The sequence below is a fragment of the Eleutherodactylus coqui genome, chromosome 1 (assembly GCF_035609145.1).
Source record: "Eleutherodactylus coqui strain aEleCoq1 chromosome 1, aEleCoq1.hap1, whole genome shotgun sequence".
In the NCBI taxonomy this organism is placed as follows: Eukaryota; Metazoa; Chordata; class Amphibia; order Anura; family Eleutherodactylidae; genus Eleutherodactylus; species Eleutherodactylus coqui.
This window is the reverse complement of record NC_089837.1, coordinates 214,482,972-214,505,630: the sequence shown is the minus strand read 5'-3', so window position 1 is coordinate 214,505,630 and position 22,659 is coordinate 214,482,972. Positions and strand designations below refer to the sequence as shown.

At 45.9% G+C, this 22,659-nt stretch overlaps 2 protein-coding genes across 3 annotated transcripts in view; one reads left to right on the top strand and one right to left on the bottom strand.

Moving 5' to 3' along the window:
- Nucleotides 1–2,850, bottom strand: part of TRMT11 (tRNA methyltransferase 11 homolog) — a 56,481-nt gene extending 53,631 nt beyond the window's left edge. Inside the window, exon 1 of one of the 2 annotated variants that reach the window (XM_066605518.1) lies at nt 2,641–2,850. In XM_066605518.1, coding sequence (XP_066461615.1) covers nt 2,641–2,790 — 150 coding nt within the window. In that variant the 5' untranslated portion in view covers nt 2,791–2,850. The remainder of the gene's footprint in view (nt 1–2,640) is intronic. The other variant, XM_066605520.1, reaches the window with a different exon arrangement.
- On the top strand, nt 2,778–18,335 carry HINT3 (histidine triad nucleotide binding protein 3). Its single transcript, XM_066605521.1, has 5 exons — nt 2,778–2,910; nt 6,469–6,583; nt 7,168–7,237; nt 11,797–11,923; nt 16,904–18,335. Exons 1-5 carry the CDS (start codon nt 2,803–2,805, stop codon nt 16,949–16,951), a joined length of 468 nt encoding a protein of 155 aa, XP_066461618.1. The 5' UTR covers nt 2,778–2,802; the 3' UTR covers nt 16,952–18,335.
- The last annotated feature ends 4,324 nt before the right edge of the window (nt 18,336–22,659 follow it).

Below are 22,659 nucleotides of genomic sequence, written 5' to 3'. Positions count from 1 at the left end.
ATTCTTCATGCACATGAGTGGAAACCAATTCCGGTTTCCGCTCACGGATGAAAAATCGCAGCATGCTCCATTTTCCTGCGCTTCCCGCACGGATAGCTTCCATTTAAATTAATGAAGGCCCTCTGACCCACGGCCCATCCGCTATTGACATTGCTGATGGGCCATGGGTTCTGCTGGGAAAAAGAAGGAGTTTTTAAAAATAATCTGTACTGTGCATGTTCGACGGAGAGCCGTGCGGACCATCTTCAGTAAAGAGAAGCCGGAAGAAGACAGGTCCGCGTGGACGCCGGCGAAGAAGACGACAGGTACGCAGGGTCACCTTCCGTATTTAGGGCCAGATTCTGTGCGGGATTCCGCAGACAGAATCCAGACCTGCTGTGTGCATGAGGCCTTAGTCCCGGTGCCCAAAACTGTACACAATATTCCATGAGTGGTTTAACCAGTGACTTGTAAAGAGGAAGAACACTGGTCGCATCATGTGCTACTAGACCTTTTTTGATGCACCCCATGATGGCTTTTGCCTTGGCAGCAGCTGCCTGACACTGGTTGCTCCAGTTACCTTTAAACTTTATTAAAGTCCCCAAGTGCTTTTTCATGTCAGTGTTTCCCAGTGGTTTCCCATTTAGTGTGTAATGGTGACATGTATTTCCCCTGTCCAGGTGTATAAACTTACATTTATCAGCCTCCAGGCCTATGCACACCAGCATTGTGGCCTTCTGTCAAAATTCTGTTTCTTTGTTCCATTTTTGGAGCAGAAGAATGGAAATAAACTTTTCCTTCTTTCTCCACTGATTTCAGTGGGTTTTCCAAAAGCAAAACACTTTGTTTGCTTCCATCTTGTTAGGTGTCAGTTTTTTTTCTTCTTACTGGAACACATGGTGCAGTCTGCAGAGCTATTTGTGCTGGCAAAAAAAGAAACTCCGCTTTCTGTTTTCGGAAAACCCACTGAAATCAGTGGCGGAAAATGGAAACGTTTATTTCAGTTTTTTTTCTTCAAAAATGCAACAAAGAAACAGAGTGCTGACTGAAAGTCCCATGTGAGGTGGTATGGGCAACTGATCCAGATCCATTTCCAACCTTGTGCCGTCCTCTGGAGTGATATTACATCGTTTCGGATTATCTGCAAATATTGATGTTTCGTAGAGGAATAGTACAGTAACATATGTCAAACATCCGTGGCCTGAATCCGGAAACTGAATCTTATGTGCCCGCTGGGCGTGCAGCAACCTAACAGGCACCCACCCAGCCGTCAGCTCTGGTCCGACGTCGGCAGTGCAGTCTGTGTGCGCCATCAGCATGCAGCGCGTATGCCGAGGAGAGAGGTCAGCAGTCACAGACTCAGGAGCGATTGTCATCGCTGGAGCAGAGCTGCAGGCTGGCTTAATGTAATACCTGTAGGGATGCAGGCTGGCCAGGGGCCAAAGGGCATCAATATTACTACTGGGACTTCTATGGGAATCACTTATTACCACTGGGGCCAATATAGGGGACATTATTACTACTGGAGCCACTATTAATACTTGGGCCATTATAGGGGGAACTTACTACTGGGGGTCACAGTTTTTACTAGAGTCACTATGGAGGATTCTATGACTAGTTGGGTGACTATTACTACACAGCTGAGCGCTCCAAAAAGACAAGAGCTGTATACCGAAGACAAGCGGCCCGTCAGGGTGATCAGTCAGGGTCCATTTGTCTTCTGTATACCAGCTGAGCGCTCCGAGAACACAACAGCTGTATGCAGGAGATAGCGGTCCCGCTTGTCTTCTGCATACAGCGTGAGCCTTCATTTACACACTGCTGCAAAGTGAACGCTCAAAACTGTCACTCAAACTGCCGTTTCAGCAAATTTTGAGCGACCATCTTGCCGTGTAAATGCACACAGCGATCATCACTCAAAAGATGTCTTTTGGGCGACTTTTGAGCGATAATCGTTGTCTCTAAATGGGCCTTAACTAATATCTTCTCCCCATCATCCGGCCATAGTAACAGGTCCACAGGGTCACCCGCTGGGGATCAGAGCAGCGGACCCTGACTGATCCCCTCCTGATGACCGACTGTCAGGACAGCTTACTGATAGTCAGGCACGGGCGCGCTGTGTAACGCGGCATTTTACGTATGATAGTGATTTTTCACGCGCTGCCATGTGCAATCTGACCTGCTTAATGACTGTACGTATAAATGTGGCACATACGCAATGCAATGTTATACATACATTACTTATTACGCGCCCATAGAGAACAGTAGGGCTCCAGCGTGTATAACATACGGTACAATACAACATGCTGCGCGCCTTTTTATGTGTATTATATGCAATTTATATACGTGAGTGTGAGTGGATGAATGGCGATCCATGTACCTCCCGGCCTCCATTCACCGTGGATACTATGTAGCATACTACGCCACTAAGTTCCGCTGGTGTCCGTCGCCCCAATGTCCCAGAAAACCTTCTAACCTCTTCATATTTTGGGGAGCCAGATCTACCTCCCTGCTTACACAGAATGAGCTGGATGCAAGTGCAGCAACCGCTCAGCTGTGAGAAGGTCTGTGTTAGTACTACAGCATGTTCCCATTCACTGACGGCAAGCAGAGGTCCGGACAAGCATGAGCACGTGATTACACAGCGCTGCCTCCTCTCACCGGCGGCCGGAACTCGCAGTTCTCCTGGGCCAGCAGCAGCAGGTACTTGCACACAGCCGCCGCGCCGCTTCTCCCGGGCAGCGCCATCTTCCAGCGTGACGACACAGAGGGCGCAGGAAGTGTGGGGCCGGCGGGGTGGAGCAGCCGCATTGTGCCGGCGAGATGTCTGCGGAGGGCGAGCAGCCGGATGCCGCCGGCTATGATGCCAAGTGTGTCTTCTGCAGGATCTGCAACAGCCAGGAGGGCGGCGCGGAGCTGCTGCACTCTGACGTAAGCGGCTGGGGAGTGACGTCATGGGGCCAGAGGGAGCGCTGATCCTGGGGTGGGGGTGCGCCGGATACACTCTCTGCGAATACAACGTATCACCCGACCAAGACTTCTGTCCATTGGTCACTCTGCTGCAGATTAGCATCGCTACTGCAGTGTATATATATCTCCATGCACGGGACATAATTCAGTGGAGTTAATAGTAATATCAGGGTGGTTTCACGCGGGCGAGAGTCTAAACAAGCAGAATATGATTTCCAGTATATGATTTCCTTCCCATCTGTGATGTTTGCACTCGTGCGATGTTGAGAAAACAAGGGATCGCGGTGTGCGCGGTCTGTCCGCCATTTATTTCTTTAATCCCCAATGTCTTCCTTGTGATCACAACACAAACCTGCGGCTCTAACATCAGAACGTCCCATTGATTTTCACAAAAAAATTCAAAGCAAAATTTTCTGGCGGCAAACCCGCGATCACCCGTGAGAAAGCGGCCTTATAGCGCAGAGGCGCCCGCTGCCTGCAGGGCAGACCAATGTGGAGGGCTGATTCCTGTTGTAACTAGCCTGGCACCACATGTTTATGAAAACTGAAAGGCCCAATGTCCACGGGCGGAGTATAGTTATAGAATCCGCGTGTGCCTCTTGCGCTGGAGATCCGCAGCTGTAGCCGCCATCAAGGATGCATTAGCATCCGCAAGGCAATGAAAAGTGTGTGGATGCTCCATTTTTCTGCAGATCCGGCGGGACGGCTTCCATTGTAGTCAATGGAAGACATCCTCATCACTGCAGAGCCACAGCTGTCACTGCGGACGTGCCGCGGGTCCACGGGAAAGAAGGGGATTCAAAAAATAAGATACCACTGCACATGTGTCCGGCACGTCGCCGACACATCAGCTGTTCTTAAGAAAGAAGTTCCGGCCGGCACAGAGGAGACCCTCGCTGGAGCCGGACAGGTAAGAAAATGTATTTTCCTCCCCATGTCTGTCGGCACAGCTAGATTCCGCTGCGGGATTCAGCAGTGGAATCCGTGGGTACCCGTGGACATGAGGCATTAGAGAAACTCGTTGTTGCTCCTAGCAACCAATCACAGCACAGCATTCATTTTACCTCACAAGTATAAGAAATGAAAGCTTTGCTGTGATTGGTTGCTGTGCACATCAAAGACGTAAGAGTGTTAAGCCCAATGTCCACGGGCAGATTTGATTTGTGGACCCCGTGCAGGAGATCTACAAATCAAGCTGCCCATTAGGATGTATTAGCATCCGCAAAACAATTTAGAGCATGCGGATGTGATTTTTTTTAAAATTATTTTTTCCCAGCGTGCGGATCGCACACGTGGGAAGGAAGCACAGCATGCTCAATTTTTCTGCGGATTCCGCGGGACGGCTTCCACTCAAATCAATGGAAGTCGTCCCCGCCGCGGCACACCCACTGCTGTCACTGTGGAAGTGCAGCGGGACAGCAGATTTAAAATAAAAATAAAAATGAGGACTGTGCATGCATCAAGCACGTTGGCTGGCATGTCCGGATACATCTTCTGTGCTGAAGAAAGAAGATCCGGCCGACACAAAGGAGACCCGCACTGGAGCTGGACAGGTAAGAAAATGTATTTTCCTCTCCATGTCTGTGGGTACGGCTGGATTCCGCTGCGGGATTCAGCAGATGGAATCCATGCGTGCCCGTGGACATTGGGCTTGATACTGGCTACTTGTCCGTGGCTCACCCTGTAGATGCGGCAATGATGATGAGTGTAAGCCAGGCACGCATGACCGTATGTGTAAAACCCTGCAGAAGTTACACAGGGTTTTACAGCTGTGGATCTGGTGGTAAGCAGGCCTATCACCACGTACGGCGGTGTATCTCACACATGCTGTCATGCCCTGTCCTCCTTTTTTGTTTAAATTTCCCACTCTATCACTTCACAGCAGCACCTATCAGCACCCCCGTAAGCAGTGTAATCCCGTACGGACAGCATTGATGACGCACCCCATAGAGATAATGGGCTCTCACGTGTAATACATGGGAAAATAGAACACACTGCGTTGTCCACAATACAGTGGAAGTCAATGTACTTGATTACCTACAAAATCCTGCATATCGCACACACGTACATCGCACACGTAATACGCAGTCAGCTCATGTTTACGAGCCCGCGCGGAGGCATAGCGACATCAATAGTATTACACTGGAAACCCCTTTAAGTATTAGCAGTCATTCCGAGGATTTCCGTGCAGCAGCGTATTTTTTGTTGATCCACCACCGCCGCTGTGTGACTGAACAAGAAAACGCTAATTAAAATCAGGACTTGATCGCGGCTATTCTTAATTCACACGATTTTTAGCGAGCAACCACAGCTCTGACTACCACAGACTCTACAGGGGTCTTCTGTTGTTTCTTTTATTTTGTTTTTTTATTTGTTTTTTTTTTTTAATTTTCACAACTCAAAATCTTGAGGATTTTTGTTACTTTTTTTTAATGCACACCTAAAATTGTTCTACACAAGCATCACCGTGAGCACCATATTTTTTCTTGTGTTTTTTGTTCTATGTTGAACACCATTGCAGAGATGCCTCCATTTACTCCACATTAGATGATTTATACAAGTTTGTAACATTTTTCTTTCTAATTCCTGTTCTTTTTGTTTAAAGGGAGTCATCAGCAGGGTCATGTTGCCCAAACTGCAGGCCTGATGTTATAGAGCCGGAGGAGCTGAGCAGACTGATATGTAGTTTTATGGGGAAACATTCAATATAAGGGCTCCTACACACTTGCGTTTTTTTTAACGCTGCGATATCGCTGCATTTTTTAGTTTTTTTTTTACGCAAATGTCAATGGGACTTTCTAATATTAAAAATACATTGCACAAAAATTGCAAAGCACAAACTTGTGATGCGTTTTTAACATTAGAAAGTCCCATTGACAATCACGTTAAAAAAAAAAACGCAAGGGGGTAGGAACCCTAACTTGTATTTTATTCATTTATGTCTCTGCACATTCTGAGTTAAACAGTCCAATGGGCGGAGCTATCAGTGACTGACAGCTAACAGTATAACTCTACATACAGGGGTGGATGTCAGTCACTAATGGCTCCGCCCATTGGACTGTTCAGCTCAGAATGTGCAGAGATATAAATGAATAGAATACAAGTTATACTGAACCTTTCCCTATAACACAATCTACTCCACTTCTCCTGCTCTATTAGATGTTGTCTGCCTAATGGCCAACATGATCCTGCTGATAGAATCCCTTTAACCCCTTAACGCTGCAGAACATACAGTTGCGTCATGAACATTCGGGGTGTGTATGGAGGGGGATGTTGCTATTGCTGGCTGCCCGTAACAGCTCCGATAAGTCGCACGGCTCATTAGAGCTGTTAACTCTTTAAATGCCAACATTTAAACTAATGTTCGGGGGTCCCGTTCACTCGAGCCCCTTCTCCCCAACATGCCACTCTTTTTGTGAAAGAAAATCCGACCTCTCTTCCTAGTCTCTTATGACCCTGTTTGAGTTGAGTTACGTAGCACTGAGACGGGATATTCTAATAAATAGTCTCTCTTCACAGGAGGAGCTGGCCTGCTTTAGAGACATCCGACCCGGAGCGCCTCATCACTACCTGGTTGTACCCAAGGCGCATGTAGGAAACTGTAAAACCCTAACAAATGATCATGTGCAGCTAGGTGAGATGGATGATCTGCATGTATGTTTATGGGATTTGTAATCAGTAGATAGAGGACAGTCGTGATCTGATATGACAATTGTTCTATATGTACATCCATAGACACATATTATTATACTTAGTCTGGACGTGTCAGTGATTATGTTCAGAAGTTACCCTCTCTCTTCAGTAAAGTCATGCGTTGACTAAAAGCTGTGAGAGCGTATGTGTTTTTCAGACCGCACACCACAGTATTATTCTTCATTTTATATAGAGCCATCCTAGGGTTCCCATCTTAGTGCATTGGGCCTATTCTGTATGGCTCCAATTTCATATGGTAGTTTTTTCTCTTGCATCAGGTACAAATCTGAAGTGCTCCATGAATGCTGTATGTACAGAGCCTTATGCTCCTAAAAGCATAGCTTCTTAGATATTAGGTCTTCACATGTGGAGCCTGTACGGCCTCATGATATATAGCATATTATACAGCCTTTGTGCAGTGCATAACTGCCCCATGTCAATGGCTCTGGGGTGTATGAGCCGTTAGTCTCTTATATGTTTCCATTACTGACATTCAGCTGCGTCTCCTTATCTTCCTTAATGCAGTTCAGAATATGGTGGAAATAGGAAAGTGTGTGCTCCAGAAAAACAATGTGACAGATATGGAGGATATAAGGTAAGTTGTCATGAGGTTCACTTCTCTGTATAAATTCTATTTGTCTTGCTTATTGAGATGTATTGAAACAGCTTGCAGAATATAGATCAATACATCTAATTTTCTCATCCAGATCATTGGGGGACACAGCTTATAGACCATGGGTAAAGCTACTGCCACTGGGAGGCGGACAATAAGCAAAAAAAAAAGTTTTAGCGCCTCCCATTTCACTATATTTTTTTCCCCTGCAGGCACCAAGCAAATCAGTTTTTAGTTTAGTGTCTGTAGGTGGCAGACCTGTTTCTCAACGGTTTTTAAACACCGTTTTGGATATGGGAAATAACAGTGAGGCATGACTCTCCCTGTTACCTCACTGAGGCCGGTGAACAGAACAAAGCTAACCATTCTCTTGTCTGCTCCAACCTCTGAAGAAAAGGGGGCACGTTCAAGCATTAACTTAAACGTGGCCCACCCGCCAGCCATAGTGTCCCTACCATCCTTTGTCACCGGAAAGCTCCCCTCCTCGTTAAAGGCAGGTGAGGGCTTGCAGGGAACACTGCTGAAATAGCAAAGCTAAACCACTACGCAGGCGTATCCGCTCCGGTTCTTCGCCTAAAGAATTGGCGGATATGGCGCATCAGATAAACTACCCTGCCTGGCCTATCTGTGATGCTTCCCTGGATGCGGCCAGGCTCTTAGCTCGCGCCTTGGCAGCTTCAGTAGTCGCACACCAGACTTCATGGCTTAAATCCTGGGACACAGAACCCTTGTCTAAAAGGTCTCTCACAAGCCTCCCTTTTGTTGGTGCAAGGCTTTTTGGCGCCAGGCTGATGCCATCAGTGGAGAAAGTTCCCATCTACCACAGAACAGACCCAGCTGTCTTGAGAGCTACACAGAGGAAAAGATCTCAATTTTGTTCCTTTTGCTGCTGCCCCATACCTCGGATAGTAAAAGAGCATCGCTAGATCAAATGTGAAGGCCCTTAAGGCCCCAAATCTCCTGGCACCCACGGCCACAGCACTCAGTTGTCCTCTGATGAATCCTATGCATATGGGGTGGCCCAACCCAGTTTGTCAAGGGTGGGGAGATGACTTTCCCAGTTCAGAAAGGCCTGGCTCACCCATGTCACAGATGCATAGGTTCAGAATGTCATTTCTTTAGGCTACGTCATAGAATTTTCAGCCCAACCCCCTGTTCGTTACCTCAGATGAAAAATTCCGAAGTCCCTCCAAAGGCCAGGACCTTTGTTTGGGCATTACACAGCCTATCCTAGTAGGCTTTCATTGTTCTGGTTTCCCCTTCTCAACATTTTACCTGATACTATTCCAAACTATTTGTGGTGCCCAAAAAGGATCTAAAGAACCTAAATCAGTATATAAGGATTCGGCATTTCCACATAGACTCACTGAGATCTGTCATTGCATCCATGGAGCCGTGGAGTTTCTCTCATTCATTTACATTAAGGATGCCTGCCTTCTAGAGATGAGCGAACGTACTCGGTAACGCCGATTTCGCCATCGAGCACCGTGATTTTCGAGTACTTCACTACTCGGGTGAAAAGTACTCGGGGGCGCTGTGGGGCGGGGCGTGGTGTGGTGGAGCAGGGTGTAGCAGCGCGGAACAGGGGGGAGCTCTCTCTCTCTCCCTCTCCCCCCCCACTCCCCTCTGCAACCCCCCGCTCACCCACAGCGCCCCCGAGTACTTTTCACCCGAGTAGTGAAGTACTCGAAAATCGCGGTGCTCGATTGCAAAATCAGCCTTACCGAGTACATTCGCTCATCTCTACTGCCTTCACATCCCCATCTGTCAAGCGTACCAGTGTTTTCTCCTATTCGCCTTCTGGTCCAATCACTATCAAATCTTGACCAGCGAAGCTGTGTCGCCTCCAGAGGCAAATGGGCTCTCTACAAATTCAGAATCCTCTGTACATTCCCCACTGCATGAGAGTATTGGTGCTAATGGTCTCCTCCTTTGAGGCAATTCCATTCAGCCAAATTACACGCTCGGCCTCTTCAAGGTGAGACTGATCCCCAAACTCCTTGGATCTGAAGATCCTAGTGCCTCTGCGAACCCAACACGGTCTTCATTGGTGGCTGGATTCTCCACGGGTTCATCTAGGGTCCTCCTTTCTGATTCTCTAATGGCAGGTGCTCACCACAAATGCTAGCCTCTCCTCCCAGTAGGGGGTCTCTCTAGAGCCTCACAGTGCAAGTCTCTTGGGCCAGACAAGAATCCATACTGCCAATAAATGTGTTGGAACTTTGAACCATTCTCCTGTCGCTTCATCCCTTCCTCACCAGTTGACTGGTCACCCAAAGCAACCACACAATAGTAGCCGCGTACATAAATCACCAGAGCAGAACCAGCAGGACGAGGGGCATGGCCGAAGGAGCGAAAGTCCTGGCCTGGGCCGAGGATCATTTTCCTATACTCTCAGCAGTTCAGTGGTTGTTATTTTCTTTACATTTTTCCCTCCTGAGTAGAGTATTCCCTTTGCTGTTGCACATGGTGCCATTCTGTTTTTTTTTTTTTCTGTCATGGCGCTGTATTAATTGTGTCATTCTTGCATGCTTGCTTGGCTGCTCTTGTTTAGGCCTCGTTCACATGGGCAACACGACATCGCCGCGCAAAAATCGCAGTGATACCGCATCATTAGTCCGTGCGATATCGCTGCGTCTTCTTTTGGCAATATCACGATTTAGTAGCATCACATGCAAGGATTTTCGGGGGAGGCTTGAAATATAAGCCCTACCCCGAAAATAAGCTGCAGCTGAAGAAGAGAAAAAAAAATCCACATACATCACCTTAGATGCGCTGTCAGCCCGGCCGCAGGTTCTCCCAAGGTCCTGGCACTGATTTATTTCCTCTCTTCTGCCCGGGGATTGAAAAATCTCCGCTTTCTGGAAGCGCTAGCTGTGATTGACTGTAGCTTAGCCATTCACAGCCAGCACTCACAGCAGGTGTCGGCTATCTTGGAAGGCTGACACATGGTCACAACTTCCAGGATTGTAGATAACCATTTACATGCTGTTTACCTGACAAGAGGGGGAGGGCTCCCTCTGTCAGCTACAAATCACCCACATATTTGGGTTACATTAGTTAAGCAGAGATGATGAGGGCGTGCACCAATATTTTTGTTCATGCAAGATATTTTTGAGGGCTTATATGTAAAGCTTGAAGATAAGGCAGTGTGACAGGGAAAGTGTGGAGACATAAAATGTAATTGATAGATCTGGTGGGGGGGGGGAGTGCGATGAGGGAAGTTGATGAATTCTGTTTTCTGCACATTTACTTATACAAGGCAGGAACAGAATAGGGAGGATATAGCTGGGATTCTGGATAGGTAGATTTCTGGATCTGAAACGGAAAACATGTGAGCCAAAGAGGTAGATTTGAGTTTCATCAGCATATGGCTAGGTGCACACAGCTGTAGTTTTGGGCTGTGTGCTGTCTGTGTAATTTCACAGTCAGCACACTGCCCTATTATATCATGTTTGCCTGAAAAGGCCCTGTTTGATATAGGTTTTTGCGCCAAAAGAGGCGCTAGGTCTTATTTTACTTACCTAGCAGGCTTAGTCCAGGTCCATCCCACTGCTCTCCGGAGTTCCAACGCACTTCTTGCAGTCCTGAGCCGTCCATAGAAGATCATTTCCTTGTTACGGGATCCATAAAACCCGCCTCCAGGAAGCGATGCCTCCGATTGGTTCTCGAGCACTGCTCTGCCAATCAATGCAGCTCTCTATAAACCAATGCAATGTCTGTGATTGGTTCATCGAGCGCTATATTGATTGGTTCTTCGACCACGCATTGAGTGGCCAATTCATAAATCCCACCTCCACAACGCGATGGCTGTGATTGATTGAGCAGCGGTCGAAGAACCAATCAATATAGCGCTCGATGAACCAATCACAGACATTGCATTGGTTCATCGAGCGCTATATTGTTTGGTTGAGCAGCGCTCGAGAAACAATCAGAGCCATTTATGAATCCCGTAATCAGGAAGTGATCTTTTGTGGGCGGTCGAGAACTGCAAGAAGCGCGTCGGAGTTACGGGCAGCAGCGGGAGGGACCTGGACCGAGCCTGCTAGGTAATGTATTCCAGTTTTTTTGTTTGTTTTTTATGTTATGCAACTAGGGCTTAATTTTAGGGTAAAGCCTATATTTCAAGCCTCCCTGAAAATCCCCCAAAATCGGGGTAGCGCTTATTTTGGGGGAAATGGAAAAGCCTATGAGGCTATGCACATGATGGTATGTTTCACAGATGAGAAATAGGACATGCAGTGCCCCAGACATGATGACAGTGCACGGTGTCTGTGTGCCGTCTGATGCAAGTTGTGCCCTTGTATTTACAGCCATGTGTACGTAGGGCAAAACTTGCAGTTACAACCATTTGTACTTGACCTCAAGATGATGCTGAAAGCCTTGTCTTCCTGTATTGTACTTTTCTTCGGAAGGGATAATTAGAGTCATTCTGTAAATCATCTTCTGCTGTTCCTGCATTCCATCATAAGAACTGCCTAACGATGTTTGCTGTTGTCAAATGTGTATTGATTTTTGTATTTTTTCCATTTTACCGTCAGATTGGGTTTCCACTGGCCTCCCTTCTGCTCAATATCCCATCTACATCTCCATGTTCTGGCGCCAGCCAGCCAGCTGGGATTTCTTTCTCGCATGATTTACAGACTGAATTCCTACTGGTTTATCACGGTAAGTGCAGCACATTCCATGTAGGTACATTTATATAAAGTCTATATTACCTATATGTCATTTATTATATATGTATTCATTGAAGATGTATAGGCAGTAAAATTAATTTAATCTTGGTGGATTCCTGATTCTGAAAGAATATGAACAGTTAGGGAATTTTAGTAAATCCTACCCATATCTTAACCCCTTCCCGCTGCAGGGCGTAAGTTTACGTCCTGGCAGCCTGGTACTTCCTGCAACAGGACGTAAACTTACGTCCTGGAGATAGCGCGGGATCTTATGTGATCCCGCGCTATCCCGCAGCGGGAGCCGGCTGTCACTCACAGCCGGCGTCCTGCTGCAACAGCGGGGGGACATCGGAGATGCTCCCCCCGCTGTTAACCCCTTCCCTGCCGCGATCTAAGTAGATCGCGGCAGGGAAAGAGTTCACAGAGGGAGCGCGGCTCCCTCTGTGTCTCCGGCCGGAACTCGCGATGTCATCGCGAGAGCCCGGCCTGTCACCATGGCAACAGGACGCCAGACACTGGCGTCCTGTATTGCCTATGCCTATAATCGCTGTACAAGCGATAAGGCATGGCAGAGCAGTAGCTCTGCCATGCCTTATACCAGCGATCATCAGGGCAGTGGTTAAAGTCCCTCAGAGGGACACAAACAGTGTAAAAAAAACAAAGATTAAAAAAAGAATTTAAAAAAATATAAAAAAAAGAGTAAAAAAAAAAACATTTTTTAATGCTTTTTCTCAGATTAGCTTAAAAAAATGTAAAAAAAAAATAAAATCCCACATATTTGGTATTGCCGCATCCGTAACGACGCGTACAATAAGTTGCACATCCTTTTGACTGTGCACGGAAAAAAACGCTAAAAAAAACGCTAAAAAACTGAGGCAAAATGCTAATTTTTAGCATTTTGCCTCACTAAAAACGCAATAAAGGTAATCAAAAAAGCCGTATGTACCCCAAAATGGTACCAATAAAATCTACAGCTCGTCTCGCAAAAAATAAGCCCTCATAGAGTGCCGTACATCAAAAAATAAAAAAGTTACAGGACTTTGAATGCAGCAATTTAGAAAAAAAAAAAAGATTACCCAGAAAAAGGGTTTTTATTGCAGAAAAGTGGGAAAACCTAAAAAAAATGTAAGAATTTTGGTATCGTTGTAACCGTACCGGTCCGCAGAAAAAATGGAATGTCTCATTTATGCTGCATGAGTACCGCTGTTAAAAAAAAAAAAAAAAAAAAAAAAAAATCTATGGCAGAATTGATGCGTTTTCTTTCCCTGCTATCATTAAAAAAAAAAAAAAAAGGTTTACAATATAGTCTATGTACCCAAAAGTGGCACCGATAAAAACTACAGTTCGCCACGCAAAAAACAAGCATCATACGGCCGCGTCGACGGAAAAATAAAAAAGTTATGACTTTTGATAAACGGAGAAGAAAATCCGCCAAAAATTGTTGCGTCCTTAAGCCCAAAATAGGCCATGTCATGAAGGGGTTAAGGCCCATTTAGACAACGATTATTGGTCAAAATTCGCTCAAAAGCCATCTATTGAGTGATAATAGTTGTGTGTAACTGCACTGACATCATTGCAGTTTTCGCTAAGCTGTCGCTCATTGTTGTCTTTTAGCGTGCTGAAAGACAATGATGAGGCTTATCAGGGATTCACAGCAGGATACAGCTGATACTATTGTTTCAGCTGTATCCTGCTTCTTGATAACAGGTGGGGTATGAAGAACAGAGCGAACCAGCTGTGTTCTCCATACCTAGCACAGAGTGCTCGGCTGTATAACAGCCGGGCGCTCCATGCAGAAAACATCTGGATGCAGAAGACAAGCGGGGACACCCCGCTTGTCTTCTGCATCCTCCGCTGGTAGCGCAAAGTGATCGCTGATCTTAAGCGATCATCTTGGGCTGCAAATGACACAACGATGATCGCTGAAAAGTCACTTGAGCGACATCTTTTGAACGACAATCGTTGTGTCTAAAGGGGCCTTTTACTATAAGATCCACCACAGATATGTAAATGTAATCTGTACTTTAGTGCGCACCAATTCCACTTGAGGACTAGTCCTGTTGTCATTCAATGGAGCAAATCCTCTACATTTCCATGCAAAATAATAAAATCCTCAGCACAGCCAAAAATCTATACTGATTGTTAATGGGCTATATATATATTCTCATGTATGGGATGTGGATTATCATTGGGATTGATGCAAATTTTGGCACAGACTTGATGCTGAAATCTGTGTCAAATCCAATGCATGCATGGGGTCCTTTTACACAAAGTTATAATCACTCAGTGAATAGAGCTGGCCCGTGCCATTCCAGCCACCCACCTGCCTCCATTCACAGTAAACAGGCCGTTGTTTAGAGCTGATTGTCCTTTGTTGAGTTTCTGCAGGCATGAAAATCAATAAACAAATCAATTGCTGCTGGCATTTTGACTGAATGATTACACTGTGCAACACAATTTTTGTAACCGATGAGCAGATAGGCGGCTTACAGTAACTTTAGTGCGCTGAATTCAAATATGACATCTGTTACATGCTGTGTTTAGACTGAAAGAAAGATAGCGGAGTTTGACTTAACACCCGATTATCAGAAGACCATATATACAGGACAAGCTGTGGCTTTTGGTGTATCCATAACACTGTCCCACTCAAAGCTCGATTGACACTGAGCGGTCTGCCAGCAGTCAAGTTACACCATCCTCTTCTTCAGGCTGTAGAATTAGGCCGGTGACAGACAAGCGTATTTCAGTCACATTCATGTGTCCATAATACAGACTGGAGTACCAACCTGACTGCGGATATCCTGAGCTGAACTGGGATCCCCATCCTTATTAGGGGCACATAAATAAGCTTGTGTCACTACCCAGATGTTCTTTGAAAAGTGACCGCCCCGTAGTGTTTTTACATCCTGGCTTTGTGGGCTTTAATCCCCAGGGCCGTAAAAGAACACGCTAGCCCTGGTGATTAAAGCCGTGGGGGCTGTAGATGTGACAGCTCCCTGTTTTCGAATGCCTGGAGCTGTCAGGGTGAGCCGCTATATGCAACCCCTGGTCACGCGATCGCCGTTATCCTTTGGATAACAGCGATCGCATAAAAGCAAACAAAGTAAAATAACTTCGGATCCATGAGGGGAGCTGAAGCTACTCGCTTCTGTCCTTCGCTATGTCCAGCGGCGTTCTGGTCCTTCCAGGACCTCACGCTGGCTTCTGCGCATGCGAGACAGACATAAAATGTTGGGTGCACACGCAGAAGGCCTAGAAGTCTGGGAGATTTAAAATCTCCTTGCTCCCAGCTAGCATGAGTAGCCCAGAGCAGGGAGATGTCACCAGTCACATGATCATGTAAAGTTTAAAAAAAAAAGTGTGACAAGCAAAAATTTAAGTTTTATCTCAACACAGTTCATATCATATTTATCCACGGACCTTACCCTGGCTTCTGTGCACGTGCCTGACACATGCGCAAAAGCTAAGGATTGCCAGGATCATTTAAAATCTCCCTGCTTCTGGCTACCAAATGTAGCCGAGAGCCCGTAGATTTCATAGGAGGGCGCTGTAGGTGGTCCTTAGTCACGTGATTGCCATAATCCAATGGATAACAGTAATCATGTAAAAGTAAAAAAAGTTAAAGTTTTATCTCCCGTCACAGATCCAATCCGTGAGGGAAGGTACAATTATACTTAAGGTATGCGGCAACGTCCCCTAATGGGATCTTTAGCCACAGACCTTTCCCCAACTTCGGCGCATGCGGACGTCAGCAGTATAGCGGATGCAAGCACAGAAGCTAGGGAGGGCCAGGAAAATTTAAAAAATCTCCTTGCTCCTAGCTACTAAAGGTACCAGAGAGCCTTGAGCAGTGACTGAGGGCCGCAGTGAGCAATTGATAATGGCGATCACATAAAAGTTAAAAAAAAACTGTTGAAGTTTAATGCTCCTTTGGTTTGGGCCCGTTGTGCATACAGACATAGGGTGAGGGCCACAATGGGTATGTTTCTGCACACAGGACAAACGGAGATCCATTTTGGGGTGTATATCCTCATTTTCATGTGCACTACAGAAAAAAAAACTGTCTTTAAAATGACATATTTGCAAAAATTTGAAATTTAATTTTTTCTTCTCTAAATTGCATTCATTCCTGAAAAGAATCTGTGGAATCAAAATACTCCTGACACCCCCCCCCCCCCTCAGTGAATATGTGTATTTTTTAAAATGGGGCCATGGCTCGGCGTGCGCCTGCGGGTTGTCACTGTCACTTGTTGGTTAGAGATGGGGGAAATATCACTGTAGTGGTGGCGTTGGACTAGCCTCAGTAGTGGATTAACAATCTATATCTATTTATTTCCTACAGTTGTGGGGTATAGCCAGACAAACAATGCCTTTTAGGGAACCCAACAGTGCATTTCTGTTCAAATCGCCCAGCATCGCCTTCCTCCACTTATGGTTCCCTCGTGATGCTAAATATCTGTATAGACACCCTGCTGTGTGACAGGTATTGCCCCATTTAGACGAGGCAAGCTGTCGGGCCAACAATGCCCCACAGTGCGTCCTATCGATGCTGTGCTGTTACATAGGAGTATCGCTGACATTGGTGAAAGCGTTGGAGGCGAGGCGGCTGGGGAGTGTTCTTCCCTTGACAGTAAGCAGACAGTTCAGAAGCGAACGTCTGCTGTTTACACCGTTGCGTCAGTAATTTTTCTGCACGACTGAACACTTATCGTTCAAACTCCTGCGGGAATTTACAGGTGATTTCTGTTCAGAAAATAATTGTCATGTTTCTAGCCGTTCTTCTTGCAACGGGCCAGCTGCCATGGAGTCTGCCGCCAGAACATATTGCCGTCCCCTTTATAATACGGCATCTGGGTACTCTGCTCTACCCATCGTCAGAAGGGTGGCTCTCCAAGTCTAGAATAAAATCTGGTAATATGTACTGAACGACACGTGACAGATACTCTATAAAATGGTATTACGTCTTTTTCAGGCTGATCAGCTTATTGAGCGCCTTCAATCAAACGGACCTGCAAGTTGATATTGAAGCACCTTATTCTCCAGTTTCATTCCGGCTGACAGGGCTAGGTGGTGCCAGCCCATAAGAAGATAAAAGGATGTATGATATACTAATAATGAATGCAGCATATTTATTGTCTGATTGTAAAGTGCTAGAAAGTAAAGTTAGCCTGTTATGCTTAAGTTATTACAAAATACTTGAAAAGTGAACCGCCTCTAATAAACTGCAGGCTGTAGTATGGCGGATGTGACGTACTGGCCAGTATGACCCTTGTAGTAGTATCACTTTCCGGACATACAAGTTTAAACTGTAGTTAAAGTATGACTAAATATTTTAAAAGCTTCTGATATGTGATAGTGACATGTCAGAAGGTGTGATCGGTGGAGATCCGTGTGCTGAGATCCCCCCCACCTATCACTAAAGTGCTCCTCTGAGGGCGGTGCCCATTCTCATGTCTGGAGCCCATACACCACGCTGAGCAGTGGCAGAAACAGTCACATGGGCATAGCACTCACTGCCCATTTGTTTTAGTCAGGTTCTCAGCACCCGGACTCCCATCGATCAAAACGTCTGACATGTTACTATCGCATATCAGAAGCTTAAAAAAAAGTTAAATTACACTTTAAAGGTATCTGCCTGCAGCTCCTGTTAATATTTTCTAATAGGGTGTGTCTAAAGAGTGGCTGCCCCTCTGGAAAACCTGTCGTATCCAGGAATTACTTGGATGGGCTGCAGATTTCAATGGGCACATTGTAATTTTTAATATAGTTCCTGTAGCATTGTTGCTATGTGGGGCGTTGATGGCTGCAGCCTCTTCAGCCTACTACAAGTAAATGCAGGTTTGCTTTAGTGCCGGATTAGAGGTGACACCGTGCATGAAAAAAAAACTAATGGGCAGCTGATTGTCTCTGCAGTGCATGGCAAAGGCATCGGATATCACAAATACTGCCGAGGCATTCAGTATTATTCTGAGCAGTCGCTAAAAACACAAGAGAACCACATGATCGTGTGCATACTGTAAGGAAAGTAAAGGAGGCCTATGGATTAAAGTGCCAGATTACCAAAATGGTGCGAGACCAGGATGGAACAAGATGGCAACAACCCTTAATACCTTATTGTAGATGTTTGACGAGTCGCATGCCCAGTATAATCCTTAATGTGTTTGTCTTTCATCTCCAGTGTCACCAACATAAGTTAAAAGACATTCAGAGGTGACAATGGAGTGGAGGGTAAAACTTAAAACTCACCCATAGGTATTTTTGCCCAGCCGGCTGCATTAGTATTCTACAATAGTAAACCATATTAAAGTGTTCCATTGGGCATAAAGCAGCAGTACTGGTAGCATAATGCTGCAAATTTGTCATCCAGGTTGGTTAAATCAATAAATTTTCAGCATATACATGAATACTTTGCTCGGCTTCTTATTCATTGGGACACAAGTAAAATATTGGCATATGAATATTTTTATTTGAATAATCTATTATAGTCTATTATTATAGTCTACTCCTTTCTAATAGAGTTTAAGAGGACTTAGAGGCTGCTTTTACACAGAGATTTTGCTAAAAAGAAAAAGTGCATTGGATGGTGGTAAGGTTGCATCACTAATCTAATGCCAAAACAATGAAATGCGGCAATCTTTTGATCCGCTACGGTAAGCAAATTCCAGAGGAAAAGGTTCAAAATCTAGCCCCAAACAATTAACTGTAGACATTTTCTTTCTTTTGCATGTTTCAGACAGCTTGTGTCCTGACTTATGAATAAGGGTACAAGCTGCTTGAAAAATGTAGACTAAGGCCGCAGCGTCCGGACAGGTAAGTATATCTTCTTTTTAGTCCTCATGTCCACGAGGAAAATCAGGCCCGCCGCGGATTCTCCATGCAGAATCCCGCAGCGGGACTGTCCTTTCCCGCGGACATGAGGACTAAAAAGAAGTTATACTTACCTGTCCGGACGCTGCGGATCTTCCCTCTGTCGCAACTGGATCTTCTTCCTTCGGCCTGGCGGATGTGCTCGGCACGCCAGCAGCGTGCATGCGCCGTGCACTCCATTTTTTTTTTTTTTTAACTCCTGCTCTCCTGCGCCGGAGAGCAGAAATTCAGGTGTGGATGTGTCACGGATCCGGACAGCTTCCATAGGCTTCAATAGAAGCCTGCGGGTGCCGTTCCCGCAGGAGACCCGCACTAAAATGGAGCATGCTGCGGGTGTTTTCCCGCACACGCAATCCGCGCCTCAAGGGAAAAATGACATCCTCAGGTATGTAACTACCTGCAGGTGTCCAATGAATCCCTATGGGGCGCGGATCATACTGCGGGTGAAACGCTCCGGATTTTGAATTTTATTTTAGCCGTGGACATGAGGCCTAAGGCCACTCTCAGACAAGCGCTTTTTCTAACACCATGATTTTGAAGCGCTGTCTGTTTTTTCCTGTTTAGCACTCATCACCCATCATCACAATAATGGGGTGCACTAAACCCACTGAAAATGAAAGTAAAATTGCGGCAAAACACAGCGATCAAAATCGTCGCATTTTGCCTAGCGCCTGTGTGAGAGCAGCCATGAGGGCTCATGCACAGTGGAGTATGCAATTTTCGGTATTCATGGACTAAAACTCGCCTGTTCAGAGTGTTTTTCGGCCCTTCATGCTTTTTTTTCAGCATCTAAATACACAGCTCTGAAACATGCAAAGAAAAAACTGAACGCCCGTTGTTTTTATGGGTATTCACTGTGTATTTGCGGAGTCCCATTCACTGCTATTGCCTATTCCGTAATACAGACCAAAATAGAACAAGCAGCATTTTTTGTTTTTTTTCCACACGACTGAAAATCATGTGAAAAATATGCATTTGTGAATAAAACCCATTGAAATCAATTAATTCTATTCACTCCATATTACACACGTAAAACATACACACATAATACAGTGAATGGGTCATGATGCTGATTAAACTTTATGGCTGCCTGCAGCTGGCCAGGTTGGATTCTCGCAGCAGGACCCGACCCGAGCCCCTGCAGAGACCAGCGTGGCACTCACTTCTCCCGTGGCTCTGGCTCTTTGATGTGCCAGCCAGCCAGCGCATGGGCAGACCGGAGCTGGCAGCCGGGAGTGACATTTCTGTGCGGGCCTCTGCGAGACTGGCACAGAAATAGAGCATGCTGTGATTTGTTTTCCGTGCGTGATTTCACGCGGACAAATTGCGGCCGTCTGCCAAGGATTGCGTTTGCTAATGCAATCCTATGGCAGCTTCCACGGGCGGAAATTCTGCGGGAAATCTGAGGGAGAAAAAAAAGGGCTGCGTCATTAAGGGGTTAAAAACAACGGAATGGAAGCAAACTGAAAGCTTTCCATTTGCTTTCCTTTTTAATTGATTAAAAAGAAATCTATTGGGGGAAAGACAAGGAAACCTTTAGGCTGGGTTCACACGGGGCGGATTTGCTGCGGTAATTCCGTCCGGAATTTCGCCGCGGCAAATCCGCATGTGGCCGCTAATCCCGGGATTAGCCAGCCACGTGGACGAGATTTCTCAGAAATATCGTCCACATGGGGCGGCAAAGCCGGCAGAAGCCACGGCTGCGGCGCGAATTTGCCAGCCGCAGCATGTTCATTTTTTTTTCTTCCGCTGCGGCCGCGCTCTCCTCTATGGGAGTGCCGTCCGCAGCGGAAGAGCAAGCGGCTGGGCCGCTTCAAAACCGGCGCGGGTTTTGAAGCAGCGGTTCTCCCGGTGGAAATCTTGCAGGTTTTTCGCTGCGGCCAAACCGCGGGATTTCCGTCAAGAATCGGCCCCATGTGAACCCAGCCTTATTTGTCTTTTAATCTCGTTTCTCTGCTCAAAGACAGAGACTTGGCGAGTGAAACACGTTAGTTTGTTGCATGGTTGGTGGGTCGAACTTGGCCTGCGGACCTTTTGTTTGTGTGTGATTTAGAGGAGTAGTGAAAAAGCATCACTTGCAGCTAGATGTTGGTATGGAACGAGCACCGCCTGTGGTGGAAACAGCTGGTTGTGTCAGTTGCCAAACATCTCACTTATACCCAGTGGGCAGAGTCCACACTTACATCCCCTCTCCTTTGTAATCCAGACCAGTCTGGTGGTAGTCACACATTCAGCTTGTTTCTTGGTATGAAGAACATAATACATTTAAAAGGGTTGTTTCAGAAAGACATTTTTTCATATTGAGGCCACTGCCTCTCTAACACCCAGCAAACAGCTGATTTTTGCCCCCAACTATACATATCCATTACCGTATCAGCAGGGAAACCTAGTAATAGATGACATGCAAGTAGTATGGGTGGCACAGCTCTAGCGTTCCTACTCCATCAGGCCATATGAATAGCGGTTGTCTTTGTAAATAAACAAAAGTGTATTATGATGGAAGCTGCCAATGCATAACACAAATAGGAGCCTCCGGCGCCCATACCTGCATCTTTGATATAGAAATATAGCATTTATTGCAGCAGTATAGTGATGGACTTTATTTGAATGTTCATAAGTCATTGTGTAAACCAGTTGTTGCAACCTTCCACATTGACTTTATCAGCCCAATCAGTTACTCCAATACATTACAATGACTCTGACATATAATTACTCATTTTATTCTAGCAATACAATAACAACATGGTCGTCTCTTCCTTGCCAAAGCATCTCGCCTTCAAAGTTCAGCAGCCCGTGTTTTCTGGCTCTCAACAAAACCCCTACTAGTTTATTAGAAATGGTCACATAGGCATCAAACAGCTTCCCAAAGGTGACTCTAGTTAGTCCATCTTCAGCAGTTACCCCAATATTTCGGATGATCTGACGCAGTTCCTCCACTTCCTTTCCAAGGTGCCTGTGAGCGTCTTTTCCTCTTTTCTCTGTGAGAGTGCCAGTTTTGGGCTTGCCATACTCTGGATCCTGAGTGTCCGGGCGGGCATGGCCAGGCTGTATGACATTGCTGAAAGGGTTTTGTTTCTGATAATCCGCATGATCTTTTGCCCAGAGTTGCCACGTCTTCTTTAGATCACCCACCGAGTTGTTCATTTCATTCTCTTCAACTCTGCTTTTCTGTCTAAATTCACCCATTGTGTATTTTCCAGTCCGTTTTATCCAAGTGGTGTTTAAACTACAACAATAGATGGTACACAAGTGAGAGAAGAAAAGTGCTGTAAGAACTTGTCACTAAAAATATTTGATATGAGCCTAATCTTCTATTGCCACTAGAGGGCGCTGATACAAAGGCTGTGGCCTATTCAAGATCACATTCACACAAAGCAAGAAAAGAATTTGAAGCCATCCTAAAGGCTATTGACAGCTTTGGGGGCTTTTTTTTTCACTTGGAGCAGTTTTAGACTATTGATGGTTCATCCTCAGCATAGGCCAACAATAGTAGGCTGGCTAGGGTCTGCTGCACAGGATCTGTTTTCTGGGCTGGTGATCTCCTACACTGAGCTGACAGCTCTGTTCCCACTGCTGTAGCAACGCTTAGTATTACAGGCATTAAAGTGAATGGAAACTTTGCCTGCCATACCAAGGTTGGCCACTGCAGTAGGATCAGAGCTGTCTGCTAGCTGCAGCAATCAGCTCAGTGCATGAGAGTACTGTCCTCGAGAACAGGTGATCAGAGCTTCCTCCGATCTACTAGTAATAGCATTTTTCTGAGGATAGACCATCATTAGTTTACAACTGTACAAATCTTTAACGGGTTGTCCAGTTAGGAAGTCATTTTTTTGAATTTACAGTCAAATCACATAAACCAAA